This window comes from Nerophis lumbriciformis, linkage group LG04 (genome assembly GCF_033978685.3).
Source record: "Nerophis lumbriciformis linkage group LG04, RoL_Nlum_v2.1, whole genome shotgun sequence".
Lineage (NCBI taxonomy): Eukaryota > Metazoa > Chordata > Actinopteri > Syngnathiformes > Syngnathidae > Nerophis > Nerophis lumbriciformis.
Genome location: NC_084551.2, coordinates 22,327,658 through 22,349,478, shown reverse-complemented (window position 1 = coordinate 22,349,478; position 21,821 = coordinate 22,327,658). Strand labels below are relative to the sequence as shown.

Sequence of the window (21,821 nt, the reverse complement as noted above, 5' to 3'; positions counted from 1 at the left end):
CGTCAACCAGAGATTCACTCCAGATCTAGTTTGGGGGTCCCTGGCCTAGAAAACGATGTATACAGATGCATTACTTGTCCAATGTACTGTTTTAAACTTATATATTGAATGTGTATATATATATATATATATATATATATATATATATATATCTGTAAGGGCTGTCAAAGGTAAAGATTAATCACAAAAAAAGGTTATTGCACGATTGATTAAATGGTTTTATTTTGTATACCATACCATAACGTACCAACTTTATTTATAAAGCCCTTTAAAAACAAGCACAGTTGAAAAACAAAGGGCTATACACCACAAAGAAATAGATGCAAAGGACAGACTAAAAAATAACATTTAAAACAGAAATAAAAATACACATTTAAAAAGCAAATATAAATTACCCTAAGAACAGTTTGTTGGATAAAAAACAGTTTAAAAGTTAAAAACAGTTAAAAAAGTTAAAAGCTAAAAACAGTTTAAAGTCTCATGCTGGGTTAAAAGCCAGTGAATAAAAATGGGTTTTAAGAAGGGTCTTAAAAATAGCCAAAGTATTAGTATTAAAGCATAGTAACCACCCAATTTATTCTGAACGCACTTGAGGCCTGATCTACTAAAGGTTTGCATGTCATAAAACATGTGCAGACTTGATAGCACATGCAAAACTGATCTACTAAACTTGTGCTCAGAGGATTGCTTCTTTTAGTTGAGCAGAATAAGGAGCGCAATCCATTTAGCGTGTCTGTCTTCATGAAGATGCCGAATATATGCTAATTATCGGAACACCTACAATACCGGGAGGAGAAAACGTAAATATAATTATTTAGCAAAAGCGGTCTGCCATATCAACATTGAAATTGTTCAGCGCCCACTTTGTATTTATTTTTGGCACATCAAGAAAGTATGTGCAAACTGGCAGTTGTGCAGAAATAGCTGTGAGAAAGGAGGCGATCCCGCTGCAGCGCCGTCTTACGTATGCTTGTCAACATACTGTTTATAGACTGTCAAAAATTAGTATTATTAATTATTAGGGATCTATGTTTGTCGGGCCTCATGATCCATCTACTGTATATTTAAGATGTCCGGTTGAAAAGTCAGGAATCGGTTTGTAGATCTGATACAAAATATGACTGCTGTAATCTTGCAAGACTTCTGTAATGATGTAATACGATAGTACCACGCAATGTAGACCAATCAGAAGAAAAGTAAGGCGGGTCTTTGTGTCTTTGATTTTCACACACATTTCAGCGCAGTGTTGTCAACCCCTGCCCACCTCAACTGACGCACGGAGAGGGTGGGGGGGGGTTGGTGTTAGCGGGGGTGTATATTGCAACCCGGAGGAGTTAGGGCTGCATGGGATTCTGGGTATTTGTTTTGTTGTGTTTATGTTGTGTTACGGTGCAGATGTTCTCCCGAAATGTGTTTGTCATTCTTGTTTGGTGTGGGTTCACAGATTGGCACATATTTCTATCAGTGTTAAAGTTATTTATACGAGCACCGTCAGTGTAACCTGTATCGCTGTTGGCCAAGTATGCATGGCTTTTACATGTGTGTTGAAGTCGCGCATATTTTGTGATCGGGCTGGCACGTTGTTGGAATGTATGAAAAGCAGACGTGACGACAGCTCTTGGAGGACGATAAACGCAGTGCCTTTAAAGCACGTCCCCAAGACTGTGGTCCGGGTGGACTACGAGATATAATGACTGATGAACAACTTCGTTCGATAATGAAAGATGCCTCAGCTCAAAGCCTGAGCCCTGACATTAATGAACTAGCATCCAAGAAAATATGGCAGGTATCTGGCTTGGGCACATCAGATTAGATCAGTGTGTTGCAAACTGAGCAGTTTAAAGTCCTGAATGTTTGGTTTATTCATTGTTATTTTATTTTCAAATGTATTATTAGCCTGTGGAAATAGTTAATGTTGATATTTACCTCAGAAGGCTGCAAATAGAAAACAGGCATTACATTTTTATTTAAATTTTATTTGATATACCATTGATATTTTTTAATTATTATTATTATTATTTGAAACTCAATTTTGCATGTCACTATAAAGTTATATAAGCCTTGCTTGTTCAATATTGAATGCAAAACTTGTTTGGGTTCCTATTAAAAGGTTAATTTGTTCAACCTTGGCCCACGACTTTGTTCAGTTTTAAATTTTGGCCCACTCTGTATTTGAGTTTGACACCCCTGGCTTAGAAGACCATCGCCTGAAACCCAGAAGGGCCCAGATGTGCCTCTCGGTCATGCGATTGCAACCCACCTATTTGCTAATAATTAATACAGGAACTGCCTGTTTTGTATTAGTCTGTTTAAAAAATAAACACATGACATGATTCTGATATGATATGATATATTACATTTTCTTTTCACTATGGAAAACTTACATCTGCATTGAAACGTAATGTTTTAAAAAGTATTGTTAGTGAATAATATCGTAACCCATGTATCAAGATTCATATTGGATCACCATTAATTGTAAAGTTGCACACCCCTATTAATTATAGGTTAGATATGTTGTCAAATCTTGATGACTTTAGGGTTTGAAGAAAAGGAATTAAATTGATGTGTTTTGGTGTCTGCATGTGTTTTTAAATGACGTTAGTTTTTTTCATATAGAAGATATCATATTAACATATCTCCTAAAATTCACATATTATATTTGCCTGATGTATGTTTCAAAACATAGTAAAATGCATCAAGTCGGACCATATTAGCATGAGTGTGCAGTAAATAAGTTTCTCCATGATCAAAGCCGCATAGTACACGCAAAAACCCAATTTAAATAAGGCGGTCTGCACCAGTTATCAATCGTAAACACAGCCTTACTAGAGCACATGCAGCACGGCCACTAGAAGTAAATACAATTTTAGAGTTTGCATATGCTGTTAAGCGCATGGTATTTGGATCTTAGAAGATCAGGCCCTTGCTATTTTCCCTTAGTTACCTAAAAGGCAAGGCATGTTGTTACACAGTCAGTGATCAGGTCAATGCATACGCCAGTGCAAAGATGAGTGAGGTGAGTCTAACTTGTGTGCTTGGTGGCACATTTCAATTCAAAATACAACCTGACTGGACTTTAGATACAATTGTTACCAAATTATGAGCAAATCAAATCAAATTTACTTGAATTGCAATCAAGTAAAACATTAAAAAATGGTGTATGACATTCTGAAAATAAAATTGTATTTGTAAAATGTGCATATTGGAATCTGTTTTAAAGTTTATTCAACCATGCAAGCAAGTAATTGTCTGCGATTAATCGAGATTAATTTAAGTGATTCATGTTTTTGTTTTTTTTTATAATTTGACAGTACTAATATGCGTACAGAGGATATAAAACAACCTAGATACATTTATCAAACAATTCAAGTCGGAGTTGGACATGTTTTTATGTTAATTGTTTTACAAAAACTTTAGCGTCATTTAATTTAGGGGAACAATTTGGGTCTCTTCTCTGGGGATTCTGGATGAATTAACAAAAATCCTAACAGATACAGAAAATGCGTCCAACAATATGTTTATCCAATTAGTAAACATGTGACTGTATACTTTTCTCCATATAGTGTATTTTTTTTTTTTAAACAGTAAAGAAAAACAACTGATTATAGCAGAAAAAAATGTCAACACAATGTAAAAGCAACCTGAATTACCTGACAATATTGCCAGAGCTGACCTCAATGGTCCATGTGCACCTCAGGTTGTTGTCATACGGAAATGGATAACCAGGTGAAAGGATGCGTCCTGACGTTTTCCCCTTGAAATTGCCGCCACACTCCGCTGAATGCACACAAACACATATAATGAAAACAAAAAGCTTTTCTGACAATAAAGCACCAGGAAATATTATACTTTTCCATAGACGAGGAAAAAAAAGTTCTGCTTGGCCTTTGCAACTTACAAAAGATATCTCATCTCAGTGTCTGCTAATAGTATCATTAACTCGTTTTAAAAAGACGTTCCAGAGAATATATAGCGTTGGCGAGTCCTTGCATTCAAAACAGTAATAAATATATTTTAATCCAAACTATGGCATTTATTGCTGTCTATATTAAAAGAACAAGTGACACATAATTAATAGGAGAATAGTATTAGTTTCTAACTGTACTTGGTTCTATTCACATTTAAACAGTATTCAGGCATAAAATGAGTAACAATTCATCATAAAGTAAAAAGAGTATAATCCTATTTAACATTCATCACACGAATACTAGGCTTACATTTAATTCTGAGCCTTAAGTGATTAACCACCGTTAAAGATATTTTTGATTGAGTTAAATACTGTATGCTAAAAGTCTCTCGTTTGTCACTGAGGAAGTGCACACAGCTGTGTAAAATGTCCTTTCTTACATAATAAAACAAAATACAAAAAGTGACTTGTATCACTTTCAACAGGTTTGCACAGTGCAGGGAAAAAAATTACATGTTTTGTCTGCCTCTACAGTGCTATTCATTATGAGTATAAAAAGTACAGTCTAGCTGTGCGTCATGTCCTTGGCTAAGTAGGTTGAATATGGACCGATGATGATTTTCCTCTTTTCTGGTTTATTATCCAGCCATCACTTTTCTACCACTTGTCCCTCTTAATGTTACAATAACGAATACTACTGTTAAACAATGCCAAAGCATCAAGTCACAATGTTCATGTATTTTGGCGTGAACTTGGGTTATGCAGTCTGGCTAAGTTGTGATGTCATGGCGAGATGGACATACTTATTTGGACATTAAGTAAAGCTATCAGTCTGAGGGAGAGGAGTTGGAGGAAACCCCCAGAAAGTAAGATAAAAGTTTTATTTTCATATAATCTTGGCCTGCGCATAATAATACTGACATGTGACATGTAGGCAGTTAAATAAATGTCGTTCAAATCAGCTTTTTTATGCAAGTCTGTATTAGTGTGTGTAGGAGAGTGTGCAGGTGTACCTAATGTTGTGACCTGAATCATTGTACATTTTTAAAAGATACATTTTGATACTTTTGGAGTAGGTGGGGCAAGGTTTCATTTGCAATCTGGGAACATTTTGCAGACAGACTAAAAAAATGGGTTATAGATGTGACTGTGGGGCAAAATTTACACCAAAGCATATCCAATATACACGGCGTGGCTCGGTTAAGAGAGCGGCCGTGCCAGCAACCTGAGGGTTCCTGGGCAAGACACTTCACCCTTGCTCCTGATGGGTCGGGGTTAGCTCCTTACATGGCAGCTCCCACCATCAGTGTGTGAATCTGTATGTGAATGTGGAAATAGTCTCAAAGCACTTTGAGTGCCTTGCAGGTAGAAAAGCACTATACAAGTATAACCCATTTACCATTTACCATACATATTATGTAGACTACAACAAAGTGTTTTAAATGTAGATTAAAGTCATCGAAGGTCTCCATTAAATATGCATAAAAAATGTGATGATGGCTCCTGGGCTGTCCGATCTAAACAAAGGGTCCCGATTAAGTTTGGTAATTTGTTTTAAATGTAACTATATTTAAATAAAAACGATAATATTGATACATGTCACCTTTCACCCTGGTTCCCCTTGTTCAGAGAGTAAGCGTCATCACCCATTGATTTATTGAGCCATCCACAATGTACATCGTCAATAATAGCAGTTTTCTGTAAAACTATATGATTTCATCCCTTGCCGCTTATTGAGGGCCCCTGACCTAAACTATATACCTAAGTAACAGGAAACAGCGTAATGCACAAGGTTGTCTGTTCACAATGAATCCATTCATACACGGTGAATGAGGTGAATCTTTGAATGCTGATCAATGCTGATATTGTGTATGGCCTGAAAATGTGTACACATATGGACTGCAATAGAACAAATGAGGTACAGAAGAAAAATATTACCTATACATGATGGCAGATTGCTGTCCCATGCCCTTCTTTCTCCCGTCATGCACTTAAGTATGCCACTGCCGTGAAGGGTGTAGCCTTGGTCACAGCCATACGTAATTGCACTTCCAGCAAAGTGACCCTGGTCACTGACTTTAAAGCCAAATTGCGGCACTCCAGGTTCATCACAGTGGGACAGCTCAAAACCTGTAAGGGTCCAAGTGAGAGACAAAGTGAAGACAATGCACAAAAATTTTCTCTTAACTAATTGAGTCCACTTTTAAGCACAATTGTTCTTATTTATCATTGGTGTTAAAAGGCATTGATTGCCGTTTGAGAATTAAGTTCCGGTGAGTGCTGAGCTTACAATACGATTGTATTCCTTGGCAAAAATTGATTATTCAACACTAAGTAGAATTAGATGTTTGCAATTACAGGGACAATTGACTGGGAACATTTATTATTATATGCACTTGTTCTACTTGGATGCCATACAATACAGATAAAGATAAAATAAAACCCAAACAAAAAAAATGTTGCAGAAAGTCTTTGAACTTGACCATGGCCCTTAATATGCATTGCCTATCTTCAGGTACTAAACCTAAGTGTTCTGCGAGGCAGCAGCGGCGGCCTCATATAAACCCAGCAGTGCTGATTTACAGTCTCTCCTTACCACGAGGTCTTTGCCCATGCCAGATGTTATGGTAGTATTACAAGTGTCATGCCCAGCATAAATCTGAAGCAGTTATGGCTCACATTTAGAAAATTACATCGGCACTTTTGATAGAAAAGTCATGAAAACATGAACCGAGATTTCATGTTGAAAGAAGACTATGTAAGCTGTCCATAAGAGCCTTGTCTTTCCATACATCACTCAATCATTTCCAATTGGCAAAGGCACATTTATTTTGATTGAAGAAATTGCACACAAACAGTGCACATTTTGTATGCTGCTTTTAAACTTGAGAACATATGTAGAACACCTCCAAATGTATTCAACTTATGCTTTATTGTGGGTAATTAAACCATCATTTCATGACAACCAATCACAATCAATGTAATTTACTGTACAAAACGTTTGTAGTTGTATGCTTTAAATGAATGTCGAGGACACCACATTTTGTTATAATGTAATGTTTCATCTGTAAGCATGCGCTGCATAAAGGGCTGCGGCCATCAATTATCTGAACAAACAATCGAGTAATCGGATAAAACACACTTTGAAGCCTCAATGTGTATTTTAGAACAAATTGGTGAAAAACAATTTTCATCATCAGCATTAACATATGTGCATTAATAAAAAACATTTTTTTAAACTCTCCGCTGTTGGCCGCCAGATAGATCACTGCATCCACACACCACCGCTCTAATGTACGCTCTATTGCAGTGGCCGTGCAGAAATTATGTCATGTATTTTCAGTTCCAGGCACTCAATGCGGTTCAGACTCCATACATTTTTATCAATTAAACTTATCAAACAATTAAAGATACCCAATATAAACCAAAGCTTTTTTCAAATCAAATTAATCGATATAGGACCCGATCTATTAAAGTTCTGCATGTATTAGAACAGTGGTTCTCAACCTTTTTTCAGTGATGTACCCTATGTGAACATTTTTTTAATTCAAGTACCCCCTGATCAGAGCAAAGCATTTTTGGTTGAAAAAAAGAGATAAAGAAGTAAAATACAGCACTATATCATCAGTTTCTGATTTATTAAATTGTATAACAGTGCAAAATATGGCTCATTTGTAGTGGTCTTTGTTGAACTATTTGGAAAAAAAGATAACTAACTAAAAACTTGTTGAAAAATAAACAAGTGATTCAATTATAAATAAAGATTTCTACGCATAGACGTAATCATCAACTTAAAGTGCCCTCTTTGGGGATTGTAATAGAGATCCATCTGGATTCATGAACTTAATTCTAAACATTTCTTCACAAAAAAAGAAATCTTTAACATCAATATTTATGGAACATGTCCACAAAAAATCTAGCTGTCAACACTGAGTATTGCATTGTTGCATTGTAATGAATGGAATAGCCTACTTGATTTGATGTTCAGTTTATGAACTTACATTCATATTTTGTTGAAGTATTATTCAATAAATATATTTATAAAGGTATATTGTTGCTATTTTTAGAATATTTTAAAAAAATCTCACGTACCCCTTGGCATAACTTCAAGTACCCCCAGGGGTACGCGTACCCCCTTTGAGAACCACTGTATTAGAACATGTGCAAACTTTATAGGGCATGCAAAGCTGATCTAATAAGCTCGTGTGCAGACGATTGCAAAATAAGGAGCACAATCTATTTAACGTGCTTGTCTTCATGAATATGCAGAATATATGCTGATCATCAGAACACCTACAATAGTGGGAGGAAAAATGCTAATCTAAATATTTACCACATGCAGTGTGATTAGGCAAGACTAAAACTGTTATGTGGTAGCTGTTTTGTGTCTTCATTCAGCACGTATGAAATGTGCGTGCAAACCGGCAGTTGGGCAGAAATAGCTGTGAGAAAGGAGGAGATTGCGCTGCAGCTCTGCCCTACATACTCTTGTTAACACATATGGACTGTCAAAAATCAAAATAGTAAACATATCGTCTATTAATCAATATCATGTTCTAATGTTATAGCTGCTGGATGACTTAAGGGGCTTATTAAAACACATTAAATTGATTGATAAATTGGTGCCTGCTTGCATTTAAAAAATGTTTTAATGGCGTTCGTTTTTTTCATACATAAGAAACACACTTATTGCAATATGCATTTTCTTGCGAATGGAACATTCCAGCGCACACTCGCAGTTAGTGCCAGCATCTGCCGGGGCAAACCTTAAGCATGCAGAAAAATAATTTCTGTTGTAGATTCGACTGCAGGACTACTTCTTAAATGCCCAGACAAATTGGTACAAAATGGTCTACTGCATGTTTGAAAACAAAGCAAAACACCACAGGAAAGAACATGATAACATGAATGTGCAATAAATGAGTGTCTCCATGGTGAAAGCCGCATAGTACATGCCAAAACCTTATTTAAATAAAGTGGCCTGCACCAGTTTTGTACTTATTAATTGTACACACGGTCTTAGTAGATCACACGCAATCACTGATAGTACACACAATTTTATATTTAGCACATACTGTTTAGCGCATGGTATTTGGATCTTAGTAGATCAGATCCTTAACCGGTTAATCATTACAGCCCTAGCTTCATATTTCTAAGAAAACTGCAACTTATGGTGGAAGTAGCGTATATTTTACAACTTGGACAAGAGACAACAACAGACTAGTAAAAAAAGAACATTGAATCGGACCACAACGTAATGCTGTAATTTCTTTGAGGAAGTAAATAATCAAAAATAGTTAGGTTTTAGAGTATATGCCGTAGTGCCAGGGCTTCAATAATAGACCCTAAACAACTGTACAAGGTACATTAAAGAAGGTTACGCGTCAATATTACATCATTGTATGTGTTATTTAGTAACTGGACAAAGCCTTCACAACCTCACATGACATAAACAGAGTCTTACTACGGTATGTGAGGCGGAACCCAGCTGCTGTCGCTTCCTGGTCAGAGTAGAATTCCAACCACATATGGTTGGAAGTACTGGTCAGGGACAGACCCAGCATGGAAGTGCCGGTGTACGTGCTGAGAAGTGCGGCAGCACCATCTCTACCATCATACACCTGATCAGAGACAAAAGAAAAGAAGAATGCAATAATGGATGCAATGCAACCTACAATGATTGAACCAAAGACAACCAGAATGATTACATTGAAAAGGAATACTGAAGAAACAGGGGAACAATTAACCGAAGCTATTGGTCTTGAATATTAGTTTTATGTTGCAATATGAGAAATTGCTCCAAGGGACCGTAACTTCTTTGATTTGATACTATTAATCAGTAGTGGTAAATTCACAAGGCAGAAAGTGGCATGCATAATATCAAACTTAAAACAAAAGTTTTTTTGATGAAGGTGCAGTGTGCAAGGTTAATATGATTTCCAATTAATAGAGTTGTATTCATTTAATCAAATGTTAAGCATGGACTGCAATCATTTACCAAGTAGCCAATTTTCCTTAATTTGCAGTACACATGTTCAATTAGAGGTTACATGCGGTGAATCATGAAATAAGTACGAGGTGCATTATTTTCCGTTTAGTAAATAGTAGTAACCACACAGATTTTCATTTTCATGCTTCTCATTTTAAAATTGTAATTTGAATCTACACATTGTTTCCTTATATTTCCCAGTGGTAATATTCCAAAATAAAAATAAAAGTTTCTTTAGGCTAGAGTTGCGTTCTGTAACCTTCTAAACAGTTTTAGAAGCTCATAAACGACTAAGAAAGAGACACCAGACAAAGACGGTGGGATGACATGTGCGACTGATCACACCATTAAACATCTGCACTACAAAGAGTGAGTGAGCTCCTGCTGAGACAGAGGGTTATTTGTGTCACCTCTTTGATACATATATTCATGCTCCTGCTTCTAGCCAAAGCTATTGTAATATGCGCAACATTCCTTACATAATGAAATTCGCCCAAACCTGTTTTTATTTCTGACATATATTGACTTATTTGTGACTTATTTTGGTGTGGATACATGTTTGTTTTTGTCACCCTCAGAACAGAATGTCCCTGCATCATGTCTTTACCTTGAGGATGTCACCTTGTGCTAGTTGAAACGTGCTGGCAGTGATGTTGATTCCTTTGCCTTTTTGAACATGTATACTATATACACATTCGTGGCTGTTGTCATAGTCCAATGGATAGTTGGGCGACAGTAGAACTCCCTCATTTTTGGAGACTGTTGATCCACACTCCGCTGTGAGAAAAAAAAAAATATATTCATAAGGCTGTCAAATAAATAAAAAATGTGGTCGGATTAATTATAGTTTATACATTAATTAAACATGATTAATCACCATTTGCAACAATGTCTGAAATATGCACATGTTCCCAGTATTGCACTAAATGGAATATAAATATAAATAAACAATTATAAATACAACGGTATCTCAAAAGTGCCCGCAATTTAAGAGCTGTCTCTTGGCTAATTTATATGCCTTAAGTTGCTAGCAAAAAGTTAAGTTACAAGCATATCCACTATTAGTTGGCATAGCAAATGTCACAGTGAAACCCGTAAAATCCAACCAAAACAACTGTTCTTACTCGCATAACTACTTTTTTCCAGCCATAAAAATGAGGAAAGACAGTGCTGAAAAAAAGTGGATTATATTAATTGAATAAAACAAAGAATCATCAAAAACATGACAGAGCATCTAATTTACTTTCTGAAGCAGTTTGAGCATAGTGTTGCTAATCTGCACCATACTGAAAAGCGGAATGAGACAACACCAGTCAAGGATGTTAAAATAATATCTAAACAGTGGACATTTATCAATTAAAATATAGAGGAGTTGAGTGCCATGAGAATAACAATAACCGGATAAATGAGAACCCCCAATAGGCACTTTCATCTTCAAATATAAAAAAAGTGCATTCTATAAAAGTTACAAGCTGCCAGTATTTCAGAATGTTTAAAACAATATGTATCCCCAAAGATGTTTTATAAAGTAAAAAGGCAAACAAATGTCAAATATATTTCTTTTCCAAGAGTCAAGTCAAGTCAGTGTCGTCAGAGATGGTTCTAACCAATGGCTTGTCTGGGGAGCGGGACTTTGGGGACAAGGATAAGAAGTGATGTGTGTTGTGGAGTTGAAAGTTAGTTTGACAATGCCAGTACAGAGAGCGAGACACGGAAATTGAGGCCATTGTAAAAGGACGTTGCATTTTGCAAAAGAAAGAAAGACAAACTGGTAATTAGTCTGTGCCGCCATTCCTTGGGATGTTACAATATCAATCAATCAATCAATCAATGTTTGTTTATATAGCCCTAAATCACAAGTGTCTCAAAGGGCTGCACAAGCCACAACGACATCCTCGGTACAGAGCCCACATAAGGGCAAGGAAAAACTCACCCCAGTGGGACGTCGATGTGAATGACTATGAGAAACCTTGGAGAGGACCGCATATGTGGGTAACCCCCAAAACGGTCCGCAGTGTTGATGTAACGAATCTTGTGGGTAATTATTTGGCGGCCGTGACTCTCGTGTTGTTTTAAGGATAAACTGTGTACTAATTGCTAGTCTCGCGCGACACCCAGTCCATATATGTACGTCTATACTCGTCTCCAGTTACGTAAGTAACGCAACAAACCTGTGACTCTTTTTATGGACAACCCTGCCTCTCGTGTCATTTTAAAGACAAATAACTGTCAACTGATTTCTAGTTCGGCGCGATAACCGGTTTATGTGTCTACACTCGATTAACTTGAGGATTCACAGCTGAATCTTATCGATTGAGGGGGCTGTAACCAAAGTAGCCGAACCGGCCACTTCTCAAACTGGGTACCCAGTCACATCGGTTTATCAATAATTACCCTATTGACCAGTGTGTCGATACAGTGTTGATAGTCGATAATTTGGTGAAAACAATGCGGTTGACTCTGGTGGAAAAAAAAAAACGGTGAAAATTTGGGGTTCATGGTGGTTTATAGAACATCGCTTTATATCGGACCGTATCATATCGAACTTTAATTGAGCAATACATATATATTAGGGGTGTGGGAAAAAATCGATTCGAATTCGAATCGCAATTCTCACATTGTGCGATTCAGAATCGATTCTCATTTTTTAAAAATCGATTTTTAATTTTTGTATTTATTTATTTTTTAATTTTTAATTTTTTTTTATTAATCTATACAACAAAACAATACACAGCAATACCATAACAATGCAATCCAATTCCAAAATCAAACCCGACCCAGCAACACTCAGAACTGCAATAAACAGAGCAATTGAGAGGAGACACAAACACGACACAGAACAAACCAAAAGTAGTGAAACAAAAATTAATATTATCAACAACAGTAACAATATTCGTTACAATTTCAACATAGCAGTGATTAAACATCCCTCATTGACATTATCATTAGACATTTATAAAAATAAAAATAAATGAACAATAGTGTGGCTTACACTTGCATCACATCTCATAAGCTTGACAACACACTGTGTCCAATATTTTCACAAAGATAAAATAAGTCATATTTTTGGTTCATCTAATAGTTAAAACAAATTTACAATATTGCAATCAGTTTATATAACATTGTCCTTTACAATTATAAAAGCTTTTTACAAAAATCTACTACTCTGCTTGCATGTCAGCAGACTGGGGTAGATCCTGCTGAAATCCTATGTATTAAATGAATAGAGAATCGTTTTGAATCAGGAAAATATCGTTTTTGAATCAAGAATCGTGTTGAATTGAAAAAAAATCGATTTTGAATCGAATCGTGACCCCAAGAATCGATATTCAATCGAATCGTAGGACACCCAAAGATTCACAGCCCTTATATATATATATATATATATATATATATATATATATATATATATATAGTACAGGCTAAATGTTTGGAAACACCTCATCATTAAATGTGTTTTCTTTATTTTCATGACTATTTACAAAGTAGATTGTCACTGAAGGCATCAAAACTATGAATGAACACGTGGAGTTATGTACTTGACAAAAAAGGTGAAATAACTGAAAACATGTTTTATATTCTAGTTTCTTCAAAATAGCCACCCTTTGCTCTGATTACTGTTTTGCACACTCTTGGTATTCTCTCAATGAGCTTCAAGCACACATGTGAAGTAAAAAACATTTCAGGTGAATACCTCTTGAAGCTCATCGACCAACCCAAAACAGCAGGTGGAGTAAATGGGTTATACTTGTATAGCGCTTTTCTACCTTCAAGGTACTCAAAGCGCTTTGACACTATTTCCACATTCACCCATTCACACACACATTCACACACTGATGGCGAGAGCTGCCATGCAAGGCCCTAACCACAACCCATCAGAAGCAAGGTTGAAATGTCTTGCTCAAGGACACAACGGACGTGACGAGTTTGGTAGAAGGTGGGGATCGAACAAGGAACCCTCAGCTTGCTGGCACGGCCACTCTCCCAATAGCGCCACGCCGGCCCCAGTGCCCGGGAAACAAGGAACCACCGGCCCCACGCAGGCAGGCCGGCCAGCGACGGGATCCCCAGGACCTGGTCCAATATGCCACCGGGCAGGCCGTAGACAGATGCGCCTGGCCAAGGACAAGGCACAGGAGAAGCAGGGGACAACCAGCACCCAAGCCAGCGAGAGACCACAACCCACGTGGGCATAAAGACGGGACCCGCCCTGAGGGGCCCACAGATTCCCCGCAGCCAGACGGAAAGATCGCCCCTGGGCCGCCCCACTTAAGTCAACCGCAGCAGGACCGCCAGCATGGGCCCACGATGTGTTCCATCATAAACAAGTTGTGTGGCATGAAGTGTCAATTACGTTCCCTTTTTATTTTACGTTATTAAGTAAAAAAAAATTGTTTCGATCGTTACCAGATTTTTTGACGGATAAAATATATATATTTTGTCAACTTTCAAAATGAATGTTAAGTTAAAGTTAAAGTTAAAGTTAAAGTGCCAATGATTGTAGACTTCATGCTCTAGTTTTATACTAAAATCAGATTCAATCAGAAGTACATCCATGTTTATGAGCATTTATCATTATAAGTACTGCATCATCAATTAGTACTGAGACATTGTAAAATGTTAAGCACATTTACATAGTTTTTCTTTCTTACTTTTAAAGCATAAATGTTGTCGCAATATGCCAAAGCAAATGAGTGCAGGATTACTTTGCACAATTAACCATTCTCATTGAAGCCATTAAATGAGAAAGGAAGTCGAATGGAAATGTATGGCAATGTTCTTTCATACGACTTTGAAACCAAGCATCCTTTAATATAAGTCCATGAATATTTCAAAGTGTGGAGCCAATTAAAAGCAAAAAGAGCAGAAGGAGCTTTCCACGGGTAACGCTGCCATTGTTTACAGCAACGATATGTAAAATTTATAAGTTCATTACACCTCATCACTTAACTGGTGAGCCCGGAATCAGATTTTGCAGTTGCATTTCATGCAAAAATAATTCCGTGGTGTGACAGCAAATGACAAAGCGCCTTTGTAATGAAATGTCAGCATAGTATCTCAAGAGTCAGCTATTACCAGATATTATGGGGTGCAAACATCAGTGTGTCTCTTGTGTAACATATTGGACTTTATTGAAATACACCAAATTTATAGGCTGCCTCAAAGTCTAATGTGTACTGTACTTCCTGCATGAGTGGAGTAAATATAAAGCTAACACTGGCAAAGTTGAAACATTTCAATATACACATACTGTATTGGCAAATAGAAGAGGAAACAGAATGCAACCTACCCACACACCTTGGCAGAGGGGCGCTCCACATTCGGCGGCCACCTCCCAAGCACACAATCTCCTTTGCCCCCTGCAGACGATAGCCAGTGTTGCAGTGGAACAACAGGTTGTCACCAATGCCAAACCTTGAGCCTGTGTGCGAGCCAAAGTGAGGTGTCCCAGGGTCCTGACAAGGCTCAAGATCATACTCTGTAATTAATGACAATAATAAATCAGTGACAGAAAATCTGCTGTCAAGTTACTGCTTTTTTGTATGTCCTTTGTTGTTACTTTAAAGTTTTTATGACTAATAATATAACTACATTTGGTGTTTAATATAACTAAATTTGGTGTAACGTCCAGAACATTTAACAGTCTCTGCAGTATTTTACAGGCTTTGGTAGATTGTTGCGGCCATGAATTTCTGAAGATGTGATGGTTTAAGGCTTTTTTTCCCCCAATAACATTGCACCAGCTTGCGATTTATGAATAAGTTACCAATGTTTTAAGTGTCTTCTGTAACCACACAACACAACCACAGACAACACACAACTGTGTGCATAGTGAGAAAAACAAAAGGTGATGATTTACTCATTTGATTACCACACAGAGTAAACCAATCTTACAAGTAGAAACTCAATGGCAGTAAAAGTGCATTCTCTAAACCAGAGGTCTTCAAACGTTTTTCTTCTGAGAGCTACTTTTACAAAATGAAAATCACAGAGAGCTACTTATTTTGGTAACATTTATTTTCACAGCTTTTCCAACCCAAAAAAAAGGGACTCTGCTTGTTTTGCCAGAACAATATCAAACTGTTGGTATCCACAACTCACAATTTTTATTTAAAACAATCAACAATAATTGTTGTTCATCTGCATCTTGTATTTCAGTATGCATTTATTTTAAGCCTTTCTCTTTTATATCAATAATAGCTACTTTCACAAATTCAAAGGTTTTTGTGTTTCATTAATATGACCAGCAACATTTTTTTAAATTGTACTTTGATTACAAAGCAGATCTCCACTGAAACTGTCCAGTCATTGTCTTTATGCTATTTTGTTGTGAAGCCAGGACATGGGTGTGTTAAAAAATGTTGATATATTATAAAACCCTGAAGGCTTAACAATGTAGTCGAAAACTAAAAGAGGGTCTGAGCTTTGAGTACACATGAGAGTTGTACCGGTTAGAGCAGTGCTCCCCAACCTTTTTGTAGCTGTGAACCGGTCAACGCTTGAAAATTTGTCCCACGGTCCGGAGGGGGTTGGGGTGTGACGGGGACGGGGTGGGGGTGTTATGGTATTTTATTTATTTATTTTTTGTCATAAAGAAATACAATCATGTGTGCTTACGAACTGTATCCCTGCAAACTGTATTGATGTATATTGATATATAATGTATATATTGTGTTTTTTATGTTGATTTAATACAAAAAAAAATAAAAAAATTTTTAATTTTTTTAATATTTTTTTTTAATTTCTTGTGCGGACCGGTGGTTGGGGACTACTGGGTTAGAGGACAAGGAGTTAGGGTTATTGTTGCTGTTTCTGGTTTGTCTACAAAAGAAACAAACATAACAGTGGATGCTGGGTCACATTTAATGGGTTAAACCAAGGGTATTCTAAGTGCGGCCGGGGGGCCATTTGCGGCCCAGAGCAAGTGTTTTAATGGCCCGTCACACATTTAAAAAATACTTTTTCTAAAAAAATTATAAAAAAATTGAGATGATATAGCAAACCAAGCAAACTCATTAAAGTTAGCATATATATATATATATATATATATATATATATATATATATATATATATATATATATATATATATATATACATATACACAGTCGCGATCAAAAGTTTACATACACTTGGAAAGAACATAATGCCATGGCTGTCTTGAGTTTCCAATAATTTCTACAACTCTTATTTTTGTGTGATAGAGTGATTGGAGCACATACTTGTTGGTCACAAAAAACAATCATGAAGTTTGGTTGTTTTATGAAAATGTGACCAAATCTGCTGGGTCAAAAGCATACATACAGCAATGTTGATATTTGGTTACATGTCCCTTGGCAAGTTTCATGTAAACAAATATTAACATTGCTGTATGTATACTTTTGACCCAGCAGATTTGGTCACATTTTCAGTAGACCCATAATAAATTCATAAAAGAACCAAACTTCATGAATATTTTTTTGTGACAAACAAGTATGTGCTCCAATCACTCCATCACAAAAAAATAAGAGTTATATATATATATATATATATATATATATATATATATATATATATATATATATATATATATATATATATATATATATATACATGTGAATCTTCTGGTGTCCCACGATTCGATTCAATATCGATTCTTGGGGTCACGATTCGATTCAAAATCAATTTTTTTTCAATTCAACACGATTCTCGATTCAAAAACGATTTTTTCCCGATTCAAAACAATTCTCTATTCATTCAATACATAGGATTTCAGCAGGATCGACCCCAGTCTGCTGACATGCAAGCAGAGTAGTAGATTTTTGTAAAAAGCTTTTATAATTGTAAAGGACAATGTTTTATCAACTGATTGTAATAATTTAAATTTGTTTTAACTATTAAATGAACCAAAAATATGACTTATTTTATCTTTGTGAAAATATTGGACACAGTGTGTTGTCAAGCTTATGAGATGCGATGCAAGTATAAGCCACTGTGACACTATTGTTCTTTTATTTTTATTTTTATAAATGTCTAATGATAATGTCAATGAGGGATTTTTAATCACTGCTATGTTGAAATTGTAACTAATATTGATACTGTTGTTGATATTATTCATTTTTGTTTCACTACTTTTGGTTTGTTTTGTGTTGTGTTTGTGTCTCCTCTCAATTGCTCTGTTTATTGCAGTTCTGAATGTTGCTGGGTCGGGTTTGATTTTGGAATTGGATTGCATTGTTATGGTATTGCTGTGTATTGTTTTGTTGGATTGATTAAAAAAACAAAACAAAACTATTATTATTTTAAAGAATAAAATAAAAAATCGATTTTTTAAAAATGAGAATCGATTCTGAATCGCACAACGTGAGAATCGTGATTTGAATTCGAATCGATTTTTTCCCACACCCCTAATATATATATATATATATATATATATATATATATATATATATATATATATATATATATATATATATATATATATATATATATATATGTGTGTGTGTGTGTGTGTGTGTGTGTGTGTGTGTGTGTGTGTGTGTGTGTATATTTGTATTGTGTTGCAATATACAAGATGGACCGACTGCCTTTGATTTTTCAGTGTGCGGCCAACCCTGGGATAGACAGTTTGCATGCACATTTGAGTTTTACTAAGGGACACATTTGGTTGGCAAAAGTAATGATGATTGGCCAAAATGTGAAAGGTACAGGGACTGGAGAAGATTGCAAAACTGCACATCATTTGGGGGTATTGTTTGAATTTGTGTGTAATGGCGTGATCGCAACATCACAAAATCCTACAGGGTCTGATTTATTGCAATGTGTAGTAACCCTGCTGTAGCGTAGCTTTTACATTCTTTATCAAGACCATGTAAGTCTATTGATTTCAGCACATCATGTTACCCTCCAGTGGGAGGTGGCCCATTTCCAAAGGTCAGAGAATGTAAGGACAAACACACACATAATACACACTCATTCTCACAAAGTAAATTTCATGAATATTCATACCCGCATAAGTTATTCAGGCAGACATTTAGCCGGGATGCTCAAGAAGCAGACACTTTTTCTCTCGCTCTCACTTTTACCGTAAAGCATTCTCTCTATCATCTCTCCTCACTCAGCATCACCATCTGCCTCCTATTCTCCCTCTCCTTTTCACTTCACCTCTCTGTACTTCTTCACCCATCAGTCTCTGCATAGGGGGCCATTATTTCTGTCCCACCCTACCCCATTTCCTCAGTCCTGAGGACAGTGACCCACATGGCATGCTTTGATGATTATTCCCATCACAGGCAGACTGTCTCTACCTGTATGACCTTGTCATCTCCTAATTATCCAGCTCTGTTCGGCACAGCCAGGGGCACCGTCTAGCTTAATCAGGCTCCTTTCTGACCCACAAATGAGTCTTCAAGTCACTTTAGTTATGCTTTATAGAAACTTAGCATTTTTGATCCAAGTGCTATTGTTTTGTAACTGACTACCACTATCATTTGTTTTCCTACTAGCACAGCTTTACTCCATTCACCACATTTTAGGAATCTGCACTTCTACCTTCCTCTTTTACAAAAGTCAGCATTTTTTATGATCCTATGCTACCAACCCTCCTGGTTCTAAGCCACCTGCCGACAGAATCCTCATGTGCCCTCGTACCTGAGAAGGAGATGTTGAATCCCTGCAGAGATATGGAAAAGTCCGAAATGAAGCGGAGCTGTGCTTTGAAGTTGCCATAGAGGCCCGCATTAACCGGCGCCGGCCTCTCTGAGCCAGTTAGTCGAGCCAGTGGCTGGGCGAAGCTGCCATTTTCTGTTATCAGAAGATAGTCATGGTGATCCTCCAGGTGGAAGGAGTGGAAAGTGAATTGGACACCTTGGAGGAGAAAATAAAATCCAGTGTTATGTGTGTCAAACTGCAGAATATAAAAATATTGACCCAATAGAATGTAGTGGACTAATAATACCAGCACTGTTTGTAACAAGTCCAACTTAATGAATACACAAATTAAGAAGGAAAAAAGTCCCAATTCACACAGAGCCACTTGGATAGTAAAGTGATATTTAAAGGGGACCTATTATGGTTGTAAGTCTACATTTAAACATGTTGTTGTGTCTAGATCAGTGTTTCTTAACCATAGACGAGCACACCCTCGAGCAGTGTTTTTCAACCACTGTGCCGTGAGATACAGTCTGGTGTTCCGTGGGAGATTATGTAATTTCACCTATTTGGGTTAAAAATATTTTGTGCAAACCAGTAATTATAATCTGCAAATAAAGCGGCGTTGTTGAGTGTCGGTACTGTTTAGAGCTCAGCAGAGTTACCATGTAATACTCTTCCATATCAGTAAGTGGCAGCAGGTAGCTAATTGCTTTGTAAACGTTGTATCTAATGCTTAAACCAAAAATAGACAAAAGGCGAGTGACCCTAAAAAAGGCATTGAAGTTTAGGGTTGGCTATGGAAAATGAAACTAAAACTGAACTGGCTACAAAGTAAACAAAAACAGACTGCTGGACGACAGCAAAGACTTACAGCGTGAGGAGCAGAGACGGCGTCCATAATGTACATGACATGACAATCAACAATTTCCACACAAAGAAGAATAGTGTCCGCACAAATGAAATAGTCTTGATTGCTAAAACAAAACAGGTGAGGGGAATAGCGCTCGAAGGAAGACATGAAACTGCCACAGGAAAATACCAACAAAACAGGAAAAGCCACCAAAATAGGAGCGCTAGACACTACACACAGGAAAACACCAAAAAAACTCCAAATACGTCACGGCGTGATGTGACAGGTCGTGACAGTACTTTGAGACAAGAGCTCTAGTGAAGCATGGTTGGTTATGGTTTGAATTCATATCCAACAATTGCAACAATGACTTTTTACTGTCAATATCAACTACCGAGTTTACATTTTTAATGTTTTCTGCTGGTGGTGTGCCTTCGCATTTCTTCAATGAACAAAAATGTGCCTTGGCTGCAAAAAGGTTGAAAAACACTGCCCTAGAGGGCCGCAAAACAAGGGGTACTCAGTTGTAAAACACGTTTCCACCACAGGTGTGTAAGTATAAAAATTGTGACTAAAGTTGTGAAGCTGTATTTTCATTTGCACTTTAATTTTAAAGAAATTTTAGTTAAGAAACAAATTAATTTTGTATTTTTATTACTTATTTTTGTGTTTAACACACGGTTTCATATCATTTGACAATGTTGTAAACTGTAAGTAGGTTAGATATAATTATTGAGCATGATTAAAATCAAGAGTAGGATTCCTAATTCAGTGTTGATATTCGAGTGGGCCCCAGAACCCTCTGTAGAGAAAAAGTTGGGCGCCGAGGTCAAAAATTTAAAAAACCCCTGGTTTAGATCATATGAATTAGATGTGGTTTGGTGTAAACTTGCTCCACAGTCATATTTATAACCACTTTTTTGAGTCTGCAAGATGTTCGATTATGGAGGCGTTCCCAGATGGCAAATTAAACCACGCCCCACCCTTTCCAAAAGCATCATAATCTATATTTTGAAAATGTACAGTTAAAAATATATGTATTATAAATGAACATCAAAAATATTTTTTTCCCCCCAAAATAGACATAAACAGCATATAGACACACCAGGTCACAACATTATGTACACATGCACACTCCCTAATCAATACAGAGCTGCATAAAAAAGAGGATTTTAGCAGCATTTATGTCAATGCATTATACAAAAAATATATATATTTGTTTCTTTAGCTTTCCCTCTCGTGTTTTTTTCAAAATCAACGAGCCTCATTCAGAGCTCCTCCCACTCTGCCTGATAGCTTTACCTAATGTCCAAATAGGTATGTCCACCTTGCTGTGATGTCACAACGTAACTCGACTGAAAAACCCTTATGATTTGATGCTTTGGCATTGTTTTAAACAAATATCCAGCATTATAACAACATTTACAAGTCAGAAAAGACACAA

At 36.6% G+C, this 21,821-nt stretch overlaps 1 protein-coding gene across 2 annotated transcripts in view; it reads right to left on the bottom strand.

Moving 5' to 3' along the window:
- LOC133597770 (CUB and sushi domain-containing protein 3-like) overlaps positions 1-21,821 on the bottom strand; it is a 589,433-nt gene that overhangs the window by 314,667 nt on the left and 252,945 nt on the right. For both annotated transcript variants that reach the window (XM_061950753.2, XM_061950761.2), the window contains exons 20-25: positions 19,525-19,740; positions 15,187-15,375; positions 10,504-10,673; positions 9,372-9,528; positions 5,846-6,037; positions 3,651-3,777 (exon numbers count right to left, since the gene is read on the bottom strand). In XM_061950753.2, coding sequence (XP_061806737.1) covers positions 3,651-3,777; positions 5,846-6,037; positions 9,372-9,528; positions 10,504-10,673; positions 15,187-15,375; positions 19,525-19,740 — 1,051 coding nt within the window. The remainder of the gene's footprint in view (positions 1-3,650; positions 3,778-5,845; positions 6,038-9,371; positions 9,529-10,503; positions 10,674-15,186; positions 15,376-19,524; positions 19,741-21,821) is intronic.